General features: G+C 44.7%; 1 protein-coding gene across 2 annotated transcripts in view; it reads right to left on the bottom strand.

The window, feature by feature from the left end:
• Positions 1 to 640: 640 nt before the first annotated feature.
• LOC119163120 (L-lactate oxidase) overlaps positions 641 to 12,719 on the bottom strand; it is a 156,138-nt gene continuing 144,059 nt past the window's right edge. For both annotated transcript variants that reach the window (XM_075874180.1, XM_075874179.1), the window contains exons 9-12: positions 9,972 to 10,063; positions 8,231 to 8,389; positions 1,676 to 1,745; positions 641 to 971 (exon numbers count right to left, since the gene is read on the bottom strand). In XM_075874180.1, the coding sequence (XP_075730295.1) occupies positions 883 to 971; positions 1,676 to 1,745; positions 8,231 to 8,389; positions 9,972 to 10,063 (410 nt within the window). In that variant the 3' untranslated portion in view covers positions 641 to 882. The remainder of the gene's footprint in view (positions 972 to 1,675; positions 1,746 to 8,230; positions 8,390 to 9,971; positions 10,064 to 12,719) is intronic.

Here is a 12,719-nt window from a genome sequence, read left to right as displayed (position 1 = left end):
ACATCCCCCTACTTTTGCTTTCTTCCAACGGACTCATGTCATGCGATGCCGAGTTTGCCATACATCAACAAAATCAACTTACATATATGCTAGAGGATAATATTCATATCAGGATATGACATTCATGTTCACCATACGCTAATAAATGTTATGCCTTGCCACTCCCTTCCCTCCACTCGCACCCCTTCGCTCGGCGAAAGACGACCGAGGCTTCTGCTCTCTGTTTAAGTACCCGTCGAGTTCAGGCCTCACGCGATCTTATCGCATGCGCCTTTCGTTTGACGGAGATGACCGGCTCGTCTCATTGCCGCCTCAGCCGTGTTCGTCCCCAGCGTTTTCAAACTTTAACCCCCGTATTCTAGAATGTCTCTTTACTCAACGCTTCACCTTCACTTGAGAAAGCCGATGGGAGCGCCGTCTCTAGGCACAGCAAGTCACTGCATATCAGCAATAATCTGCTGCGATTCTAGTAGCGCAGCGTCATTTTCAGCCCAGCGGTGGCGCAGTGCTCAACTCTGTCAAGAGAAGGGTGGAAGTCGAGTCGAAGAGCGTTTGTGAATACGGGGGTTAGTCACGTGTCAAGGATAAGATGTGCGGTTCAATGGTATCTATTTTCACTTTATCCGAAACAAGGCCGGGATCGTGTTACCCCCTCAGAAAATGCCTACATAATTTTATTGCAATAAACTGGTACACCCACTGGGTGGTTTCATGCACTAAGTGCTCTTTTGTTTACAACAAGAAGCAAAAACAATCCAGGATGAAGCTTGAGGTGAAGTGACCAACAGCGGAAACATTGAAAAGCACTTCCGGTGTTTTCGAGGTCTGTCGTGTTTCCCTCGTGCACTGCCGCTAATTTACGCAGCCTAAGCACCATCTCCTTTAAAATTGCGGTGGTGAACAAGAATGCGTCAAGCAGTGGCTCTTCGTCAAGACAAAGTCTTCGCACAGCTCCTTGATATCAGCACACCCTAGAATGCAAATATAAAAAAGAAAACACATTTTGTTGTGGCAGGTGAACAAACTTGATCATTACGCTATGTGTACACGTGCCTATGGGGTCCATATTCAGAATGAAAGTAATTTTACAAAAAATCAGGTTAGCTTATACTCATTTACCTACATTGAACCTATATTTAGTTAAATCTATATTTCTAAAGTTAACCCATGTGCGCTGCATCCTTCTGCCATTACCTTTTCCAACCAGAAGGCTTTTTTTTTAGTCCTTGACCTGAATAAGGTTGCTTAGGCCATGATGAGTAAGGTGGCGAAGCAAATATGAACAATATTTCAGCTAAATGTGACTCATTAGACATGGCCGTTCGTCTTGCATATAATATTTTCTATTCACATCGTGGTCAGCCTATACTTGATGCCGAAGATTAGATGCGCTCACCCGCTGCTGAGACGCCGGCGTCATATAATATATTAGAGGCCGAGTGTTATTGGCTCGTGCAAGCGACGACTTTATCAGGGCCTTGAGAAAGGGAGGAGGGGAGTGACACCCCCCAGACAAGAAGTGTTATATAACACTCAATTATACACGATCGTAAACTAGGTGTGAAAATTTTGCGTACGTGCATTGACTTTATTTATTTATTTATTTATTTATTTATTTATTTATTATATACAATGTGTGTCGTTAATAAAGTGAGAAAAAAGGGGAACAGCTCACCCAGGAGTTGCATGGTGCGCTCCAGTTCTTCTCTAAGTATCTGCAACATTCTGTCTACACCTTGCTTGCCCTACGAGGAACATAGCGTTGCGTCACAAACACAGAAGAAAAATTAATTCTCAATTCGATTGCAAACGTGAAGGAAATGTGTAACGTTTGGGGTGGTGCACATGAGGGTTCAAAGAAAAGCTGCTGCGTAAGGGTGATAATAACGCTTCTTGTAATGATAGAAGCTTGTTCATTGCCTGTGTTTGAACCACAAGAGGTTGAGAGTGAACTGTCACCATTGGTAAAAAAAGTAAAAGTTTTGCCTAAAGGGCGAAGCAATCAATGTGGTAGTGACAAATGGGATTGTCGCCCTAAAAGCGGCAACCAAATCTTAACGTGCAGCACGCTGTTCAGGGAGAAAGAACGCATTATAAGAACACACAGAAGATGAGCGCAAGCTAAGAACGTTCACAACACACACCAATTACGCTGCTCAAATTCAAAGAAGGCACGAAACGTATACGCACAGACACAAACAGGATGAGGGTGCACAAAGTACTGTCACAGTTGTTACATCGGTGCATTTGAAAACCGCACTCTTTTCGCGAACAGAAGTGACCTTCGTGCAATCGATCTGCTGAAAGCTCAAGAGGTACAATTCTCTGCCACCGCGAGATGAGCGTTCCCGCAATGCATGGGGTGACCACGCACCGAAAGGCAAAGTACATGAGCGGGACACCAAGTGCACTATTAGCGTCATCTCGCTTGAAAAGCTGTGAATACGCTGATACTCTCCCGAGATCGGCATAAATGGTGCATGCAATTAACTCGCCGCGACAATGGCGCAGAACATGTCCTCTTGTGACTGAGTGGCCAACGCCGGACGCTGCAAAATGAGAGGCCACTAATTCGATTCCGTGTGTCGGAAAATACTTTTCTTCGAGGCTTTCGTGGTTTAGTGTATATATATATATATATATATATATATATATATATATATATATATATATATATATATATATATATATATATATATATATATATATATATATATATATATATATATATAAAAGTAGATGCGCTTTCACATAACAACTTGTTTATTCAGCTTACCTTTCGATGGGAACACCGTCTTTTTCAAGGCATAATACTAATTACACATTTTCGTGCCTTCTTATAGCTTCTCAAGACAGGTGGGAAGGGGACAGAAGAAAAATATTAATAATAACAAAAAAGAAGAAAACAGAAAAAAAGGAAGAAATTAAGTAAAAGGGGCAAACAACAAAGGCAAACATAAACGAGCTATGTCATCTTTGTCAACAGTACCTCCAGAGCCCCCCCCCCCTTCTCCCAAGTAGACATTCTGACCACCGTTTCTCTATTTACCCCTCCGGTGCAATCCACTGGCAACTTGCCCTTTTTTGAAGTTTACGACAAATCGGTGGGAGAGCTTAAGCGCTTCAAGTGGATGTTGTGTCATTAGAAGTTATGAAAGAGCAGGTGATTGTGGGTACCTCGATGCTACCTCAATTACGTAGTTGTCTTTTCCACCAAATTCGACACCCATATAAATCATATTGAGCACGTCCTCACATGCCTCATCGACGCCGGCCTTCAACTCAACCTCAAGAAGTGTCCTTTTGGTGCCCGGCCGCTCACCGTTCTTGTCCATGTCGTATACTTCCCGACCCCACCGAGCTTCCCGACCCCATACTTCCCGACCCCACCGAGCTTCGAGCAGTCGCCGATTTTCCGAAGCCAAAGAACTTAAATGAGCTTAGAAGTTTTGTCGCCTTGTCATCATACTTTCGACACTTTATTCGAAATTTAGCTTCCATATGTGCGCTCCTTACGGACAACCTTAGCGGCGACAAGGGCCTTTCCACCTGGTCACCATCATGCGACGAGGTGTTCAATAAATTACGCCGCCTGCTAACTTCACCACCCATCCTCCGCCACTACGATGTTCATAATTATGCCAGCCGTGTTGCACTTGGCGCTATGCTCACGCAACGAAAGTCAGGATTTGATGAATATGTCTTCACCTACGCAAGCCAAACTCTGACGAAAGCCGAAGCTAACTAATCCGTGACCGAGAAAGAGTGTTTAGCTATTATTTGGATCCTTGGAAAATTTCGCCCCCTACCTGTACGGTCATGCATTAAACGTCGTCACTGACCACCACGCCCTTTGTTGGCTATCCACACTTAAAGACCCTTTCGGACGACTTGCTCACTCGGTGCTCAAATTGCAGGAGTACGACATCCGCGTTATTTACAGATCTGGTCGTAAGCACACGGACGCCAACGCGCTTTCTCTCTCACTCATACCGGATGAAGGTGTTTGCCTCTTTTCCCTCGAGCCTGCACTTGCGTCATCCGCATTGCGCAACATGACGGTGGAACAACGAAAGGATCCCTGGATCAGTAGGCTCATAAGCATTCTTTCTGATTCTCTTTTTCTTCGTCGTCTCGCGCTCTCCACCGCCAGGCTAGCAACTTATGCCTCAATGATGAACTTCTTTACCGACACAACTACCTTTCTGATGGTTGCAAGTGTCTCCTTGTGATGCTCCGCCATCTAGCGTCTCTCATAATCATATAGTGGTTTTGGGACGTTAAACCCCACATATCAATCAATGATAGTCCGCCATCTTCGAGCTGTTATCTGCGAAGCTTTTCACGCTGACCCACAGTGCGCCCACGCAGGCCTCTTCAAGACATACGCTAGGCTTCGACTGAGATTTTATTGGCGTGGCATGTATAACTACGTGCGGAAATTCATCCGCTCGTGTGCTCAGTAAAAACGACGAAAGTTACCTCCCAGGCAAGTCTACTCGTCACAACCACTTCCTTGTCCTAGTCGGCCTTTTGATCGCGTTGGCATTGACGTTTACGGACCACTACCATCAACTCTAGCCGGTAATCGCTGGATTATTGTTTCGATAGACCATCTGACACGCTATGCAGAAACAACCGCGCTGCCGACTTCCACAGCCCGTGAAGTTGGAATATTTCTGTTGCAATGTTTCGTATTGCACCTTAGTGCCCCTCGCGAGCTCTTAAGTGACAGAGGCCGTGCCTTCCTTTCTGACACCTTGAAGGCATCACTCAATGAATGCCGAATCGTGCAACACACAAGTACAGCGTACCACCCTCAAACGAATGGCATGATGAAGTGCTTCAACCATACTCTTGGCAATATGCTGTCGATGTATGTCGCCTCTGATCATTCAAACTGCAACCAAGTTCTCCCGTTCGTCACCTACGCGTATAATACTACCGTACAAGCTACTACCGGGTTTTCGCGAAACTTTCTTCTATACGGACGAGAACCTTCGAATACAGTAGACACTATTCTTTCATATAAACCTGATGAGTCCGAAAGCGCAACTCTGTCCGAAGCTGCCCGACATGCTGAAGAATGCCGCCAGCTTGCCCGCTCTTTTTCCACCGAGGACCAGTGGCATCAGCAATCCCGCCGGCCTGGGGACCGCTCGGCTCCAAACTTTCCACCTTGTTCATTGGTATGGCTTCGGGCACCTGCTACTGCATCTGGCCGCCCCCCACAAAACTTCTTCGCGAATACCTCTGGCCATACCGCGTTCCACAACAAACGTCACTCGTCAAATATATGGTGGAGCCCATCATCCCATCCACAGACCTACGCTACCATGGCCGCGACACTGTCCACGGCTATCGCCTCAAGCCATACTATGACCCATTAGTCGTTTCTTCTCCTTCATCCGCCAGAATGGCGCCTTTTTCAGCGGAGGGCGATTCTAGTGAAGAAAACAGGCCTCAGTGGCATTTCTCGGCGCCTCAGGGGCATCGCCATTAGCATAAGCTCGTGCTTGCTGCGCTTGGCCGGACGCTGCTGACTGCTTCGCCTTCTGCGTTCTGGCGTTCTGCTCTGCAAATAAAGCCCGTTACAATATATATATATATATATATATATATATATATATATATATATATATATATACCTTCTGGCTATCGTAACACAAATGATAAACTTAAAACTTGGTAGTAGTAAAACAAAAGACACAACACCAAAAACCAATATTTATTTTATCCTTACAGTTCGGTGGTTTTTTTTAATAATTGTGTAAAATAAGTGGATGGTGCCAATGCGTGACACTGGCTTCCCCTCTTGCAAAAAAGTCGACATCGCATAATTGGTAGCAAAAAGAAGGCTTTACATAGATACATAGCACAACACTTACGCAATGCGCCTACGTTTTTCCATACTGAAATGTGTCCACATCACATATAATGTGTCCACAACACACATACATGTGTCTACGCCACAAAGTGTTTGTAACAACACCAGTAATCACGCCAATTTAAGTGTCCACAAAAAATGAATGTTCACTAAAATGTCAAACGTGATCATGTCTGCTATCCTAAATATTGAACTGTTTTCGAAGAAGGAGCAGCCTTCTTCATGACCACCAGGCGGAACTTGTATGATTAAATGAATAATTAATTTCTTGGTTATATTGCACTACTAGCTAAGTTTATATATATATATATATGTGGTCAAAGAAATATTAAACACATACAAAAATGCATGATTTATACTGGTTTACGCTTCCGCCGTGACACGGCCGATAAGTCAGGAAGTAGTAAATAAATATGCGGTTTCATGAGCGAGCTCTGTGCTCAGATTATGTCGCCTCTGAATATATATATATATATATATATATATATATATACATATATATATATATATATATATATATATATATATATATATATATATATATATATATATATATATACATATATATATATATATATATATATATATATGTATGTATGTATGTATATGGCAGCAGCGCTTTATCTCGCTGAACTTCGTCCACTAACACTTCTATATATATATATATATATATATATATATATATACATATATATATGTATATATATATATAAATAAATATATATATATATATATATATACATATATATATATATATATATATATATATATATATATATATATATATATATATATGTGTGTGTGTGTGTGTGTGTGTGTGTGTGTGTGTGTGTGTGTGTGTGTGTGTGTGTGTGTGTGTGTGTGTGTGTGTGTGTGTGTGTGTGTGTGTGTGTGTGTGCTTCACCACCGCTGATATGGATGCGATGTTGAGCACAGCCACGACCCAGTGCTTGCGGTGCGCTTGTTCAGCTACATCTCATTGGTTTCCGCGCTGTCAGTTCTACAAAAACAATTATTCCAGCGTCGAACTAGTGATGACAAAACTGAAGCAATAGACTGGGGTGGTATTCATTGTTTCACTGCATTTTCCTATATTTTTTTCTTCCTTAAAAATTTGTTATCTCTTTTTAACCTGTTTTTTTGCTATGTATTTATTTCAGTTTTACACTCAATCTACCTATATTCATTTTGCTTTATTTTATTTATTTTTCTTTTTGTCAATTCCTCATTTAATGAGGTAGCATTTCAATGGATACACTGGGCTGGATTTTGTCGGCGTCGCTGTCAATCCCCGCATATGTATACGTATCTATATATAAGAAATTGCAAGAAAGAAAAATAATAGAAAAAAGACTCCGGTGCGTGAAATCGAACGTCATACCTTTGCATTGTGAATGCGAGCCATTAGTCTGAGCAAGGAAGAAACACCTAAGAGCAAGCTATTTATATGTACCACTTACCGCTGATGATGCGTATCTCGGGGAAGGAACTATCATGCCATGAACATTACCAGCGAGATGGCGCAAATGGCGTGCATGGCCACATCGCCACGATGCGGCGGAGCGTACACTCATCTCCCATCCGTACTTCTCCCCGCAGAGAGGCAGTGTACACGCTCAGGCGTGCGCTTGCTTATCTCGCACTGGGGACAATCGTACGGCTTGGGCTTTCACCGGAACGATTCTGTTGTAGTTACGGGCACACGAAGTTTCCGTTTACGAAAAGGACGCGCTTTTCAGACACAGCGAAGTAACAACTGAGACGCGTATTTACGTTCATCTGTGCCGGTGAGTACTTTTCGAGCGTCAATTCTGTGTACGAAACGCAGGGCCCGTTTCAATTTGCTTACCATCTGCACGTGACCTTCCAACTTGTCGCTATCGCATTTATTGCTTCGCCTTTGCGGCATAGTTCTGACTTTTTCTTTCCATCTCTTCCTCTCAGTATATTCTTTCTCCTTTAGTGATTATCTTTTCCTCTTTTTCTTCTGTCTTACTCTCTGTCTTTTTATATCTTTGCCATGTCTGTTTCTTTATGTTATTTTCCTTTCTTCTCATTAGAGCTATGTATGCCTGTATTCCCGTTTTGTATCTATCTTTTACTCTCTATCTCTTCCTTCTGCTCAGTTTTTTCCTCTTTCTATCTATCACTTTATTTCACTCTTTTAGTTCTTCATTTTTCGCTCCGTCTTCGGCATATTTTTCACGTACTACATTTCACCAAGCAGTACTTAGTAGGGGGCCTTACCAATTTCTGTATCGCATACCCACCTGTATACTTTCGCACTTAGAACAATTCGCTGATGTATTGAACAACTTTTACCTTACAACAAAACGTCCTTACGTCATGCGCGAGTCCCCAGAGCACCGGCCGTCCCACGAAGACTGCCCGAGCTCCCAGAGCGAGCGCCTTGACCACGTCGGCGCCCGTGCGCACTCCGCTGTCCAGGTACACCTCCATCTTGTCACCCACGGCGGCCACTATCTCGGGAAGGACGTCGATCTGCAGCGGTCACTCATTATGTAGGAATAACAGTGCTTTCTTCATAAAGATCACCCAACAACTAGCCGATGTTCTCTTCTAGTACAATGGTTACGGCAATGGCTTCCGATTATCAGCAGAGCATTGCGTACCGTTACATGCACGCTTGCCTTCCCGTCCAGCGTGAAAGGCTTGGCACGATTGTGTACCTGGATGCTGCCATTTTCACTGCACAACTTATCTGTCATCTGGATTCTGCATTAAGTTGGAATTCTGAGACTATTAACCAACGTGGTGCTTTAAAGGTTATAGTGATAGTCTGCTACACTGAAGGCCATGGGATTTAATCTTGGGACTGCAGCCGCAATATCATAGTAATGAAATACTTGGGCCCCATAATTAAGTTTAGGCGAAGTCTAAATGTTCCTAGGTGATTGAAAATTCCGGCGCTGTCTACTATGGCCATCGTCGTCAAAGTGTCATAACTTTCGTATGTAAAACCCAGAGGCTTAAAATTGTGAGGCGATCACATTTAATCAAACTGTGCTTTTGTGAGACCCAACATTACTAGTGAGAGTTGCCTTAGGCGGTCTGTGGCCCCGCCGCGGTGGTCTAGTGGCTAAGATACTCGGCTGCTGACCCGCAGGTCACGGGTTCGATTCCCGGCTGCGGCGGCTGCATTTCCGATGGAGGCGGAAATGTTGTAGGCCCGTGTGCTCAGATTTGGGCGCACGTTAAAGAACGGTGGTCGAAATTTCCGGAGCCCTCCACTACGGCGTATCTCATAATCATATGGTGGTTTTGGGACGTTAAACCCCACAAATCAATCAATTAGGCGGTCTGTGGCCTACAAGGTTTCTCACTGTTTCGGCGGTGCAGAGAGGAGGAAGGTTCTCGCTCGCACATGTGGATGCCTATAGTGGGCATTTCTTGTGAAATATTGCGAAACATACAGTGTAACAAATGCTATAGTCACAGAATATATGACTCTGCTATATCGTGTCCCGCGGGAGGCTGCGCAGAAACCACAATGCGGTTATGTAAATAGCGCAGATATCTCTATCTCGCTAAGAAATCTGAACAGGCTTTTCAAATTAGTCCCATTGGTAAACTTCACATTTTGCATTTGTCCCTTCACAAATAACACGAATACGCACGAATACGGCCTGTTGCAGCTGCATCGTGCCACTGGAGCTGTACGTATTCGCAGGGTCACCACGGCTAAAGGTGTGAAGTCAAGTGCATGCTCAATGTCAACACAGGAGCATGTGACACGCAAAGCTATCATCGACGGCCAGCTATACGAACTCGAGGCTCTCCATGCAACCTCGGGAGCCGATTGTGCGTGAATCCAAACCCACGCTCAATCTACATTCGTAGTTGTCTAAGTAGAGTGTACGAGTGAAGTATTGTCATAGAAATACCATGTTAGCAGTCTTCTTTACAAGTTTTTTTGTAGCATGAATATTTATTGATCATATTTCTGATCTCTTGAAATACTGCATGTATTTGGAGTGCTAACCTGAGTCAAGGTCAAGACCCTTATTGTTTTGTAGACGCTCTTTCGATAGTCATTTTGGCCGTTCATACAAGGCTCACTCACCGTAGCTGGAGTTCCGTCCAATTGACGGCCACCATGGTTGGACACAATCACGGCTGCTGCGCCATGCTGATGTGCTGCGAGTGCCGCTTGGGCTGCATTCCAAAAAAAGTGTGAGCACTCCTTGCAGTATCTCTATTGACAGCAACATTTGAATATAGAGCTCGAGATATACATCAGATGGTTGAATGAATGCAATGACATATTGAACGGTGGAGCTGGATGCGCTTGCGTTTTGTCTATGGTCGGCGACCGCTCAAAACTCGGCACGTATGTGCAACAAGAAGAGCAAGCGTAGTGTTCATGGCACATTATAGCAAGAGTGGGAAGGAGAGGTGAGGTTAAGGAGCAGTGGTGCGCGCATGAGGAGTGGAGAGGGTATAAAAAGGCGTAGCCATTCAGAGTAAAATGTAGTAGTGTGGTTGGAAATGGAATCCAGGGTGAAGAGGCAGAGAGGGTAAAACACAGCGTTGCCATGCAGCCAAGTCTTTTTTGGTTATTATAAAAAAATGATAAGCACCCGCCCGTAAATATTTTGGCCTGTGGGATTTATCGAATTCACTCTGATTTTCAAAGCCTATTTTTAACGCTTGATAGACACTTTTGAAGCTAAAAGTCATAAATTAGAAGGATTCATGAGTGGCAGTTACTTCGTAAAGTAGCTTGCGTATATTACAGATAGTTGTGTGGTTGTAATACATAGAAACGTAAGAGTTGTATGATGAAGTATCTGTGCTTGCGCGTATTGTTACGCCTGAGAGTCCAGACCAAACGTCATTACCTCTGCAAAGACAATCTCTGTCAAGGCCAGCGAGTGAACCCGCTTGACGGCATCATCTCAATGACGTCATCTAACGCAGTGGAACCGGTGTGTCTTACGAAACGCACGGCGAGCTCTCTACACCCATGGGCCCGATAGCAGCCTGATGATGCAATCAGTGCCATCCAGTCTGGCGAATCCTACACAATGTGTGGCAACATCTCTCGTCCATGTGTCCGACCCAGCGGTGGTTCCTGACTGCAGGATTCTAACATCACAGCCAGTGGCGCTTCTGATTGGACGTTGCTGACGTAAGGGTCACCCGGGGCCTATAAAAAGCCAAGCGGTGTGTGGCCAAGCCACCGACGTATGCGTAAGAGAGAATACATCTTGGCTCTTAAGACCTACTGTGCTGTCGGCCTAGCCGGCGAGCTTGGCAGCTGCGAGTTTCGGAGCAGGGGCGCCATGCGGAACCGTGGCGTCGGAGTTTCGTAACAGTGGATGGCATCAGCGACGTCGATGGGGTAAGTGCCTAATGTTTTCTCCTCAGTTCACCAGACTGCTCTAGCACAGGGTAAAGTAGTTTAGAGAAGAGCTGCGTGGTAGTGGGTCTTCGACATCGTCGCCACCGTGGAGCATCGATATGGCGTTTCATCACGCCTGAGAGGGACTCCCAGTGGACATTGTAATACATAGAAACGTACATTCCAGTGCGCATTGGAGTGGGCTTTGATTGTTTCAAGCCAAGTCGGAGCGCTTTCAAACCAAAGTTAATGTGGAAGGTGTAAACACAGCAGTCATTAAAATTGCTTGTGCGTCTTGCTAGTGGGCTTATACTGGGGTATGGCAAGTAGATTCTTAACAGGGGCAAACCACAAGAGGCTAGTGTGAACGATGGAGAACCTTAAAATGAAGGAACTCATCGAAATGTGCGACAAATGTGGCCTTACTTTGGGTCGTGCGAAACGAAAGCAAGCAATCTTTGAGACCATGAAGGATAAAGGAGTGACGGCTGAGGAATTCGATGAGGCCTGAGCGAATATCAAAGCACGCCGCGAAGAGGCTGAAAGGCGAGAAGTTCGCGAACACGAAGAAGCTGAAAAGCGAGAAGTTTGCAAACGCAAAGAAGCTGAAAAGCGAGAAGTTCGCGAACGCGAGGAAGCTGAAAGGCGCGAAGGTCGCGAGCGTGAGGAGGCCGAAAAACAGGAGCACCTACAGTTTAAAAGAATGGAATTGGCAATACTACAGTGTTCGCAGGCGCCTAGCGTAGCTTCTACGACGGTTCAGGCCAGCGGTGAGAAAAATCGGGACCAACTGTCACCTTTCTTAGTAGGCGAGGACATGGCGAAGTGTCCCGTCAAGTTTTAACACGTCTGTGAGCAAAATGCTTTGGAGCGGTCTCTTTGGGCGCACAACCTGCTAGCCCTACTTCCCGGCAAAGTGTCCAAAGTGATAACGTGCTTGTCGAGGGAAGCGTTTGAGAGCTATGAAGAAGTTAAGAAAGTGCTTTTGACACGTTACTAGTTGTCACCCAAAGCTTTCCAGCAATGGTTCCGGTACGCAAAAAAGGAAAATGAGTCACACGTTGACTTCGCGTTCGCCTTAAAGCCAATTTAATTGAATGGCTGAAGGGCGAAGATGTTTATGACAATCGCGATAAGATGTTAGAATTATTTGCATAAGAGCAATTCTAGCGCTGCATCGGGAATGACGTAAAACTTTGGCGGCAAGACAAGCTTGGCGAAGTACAGCTAAACAAGGCTGCAGAGTTAGCCGAGGAGTATTATACTCGCCTAAAGTTGCATAGCAGGGCAGTGCGCATTGAAAAAGGTGAAAGAGCAGAGGGATTTTCAAAAAATTTTGAGTGAAAACCTATTCTGCAAAGTCATTTTAGGAAGGACCCGTATACGATGGACACTTTAGGGGAAGGGCAAACAGAAGCGGATAAATCGAGTGAGGTTCCTAAACAGCGCACTGATACCACACGGGTG

The sequence above is a fragment of the Rhipicephalus microplus genome, chromosome 9 (assembly GCF_043290135.1).
Source record: "Rhipicephalus microplus isolate Deutch F79 chromosome 9, USDA_Rmic, whole genome shotgun sequence".
In the NCBI taxonomy this organism is placed as follows: Eukaryota; Metazoa; Arthropoda; class Arachnida; order Ixodida; family Ixodidae; genus Rhipicephalus; species Rhipicephalus microplus.
The sequence above is the reverse complement of the archived record's forward strand: the minus strand, read 5'-3'. Positions and strand labels throughout refer to the sequence as shown.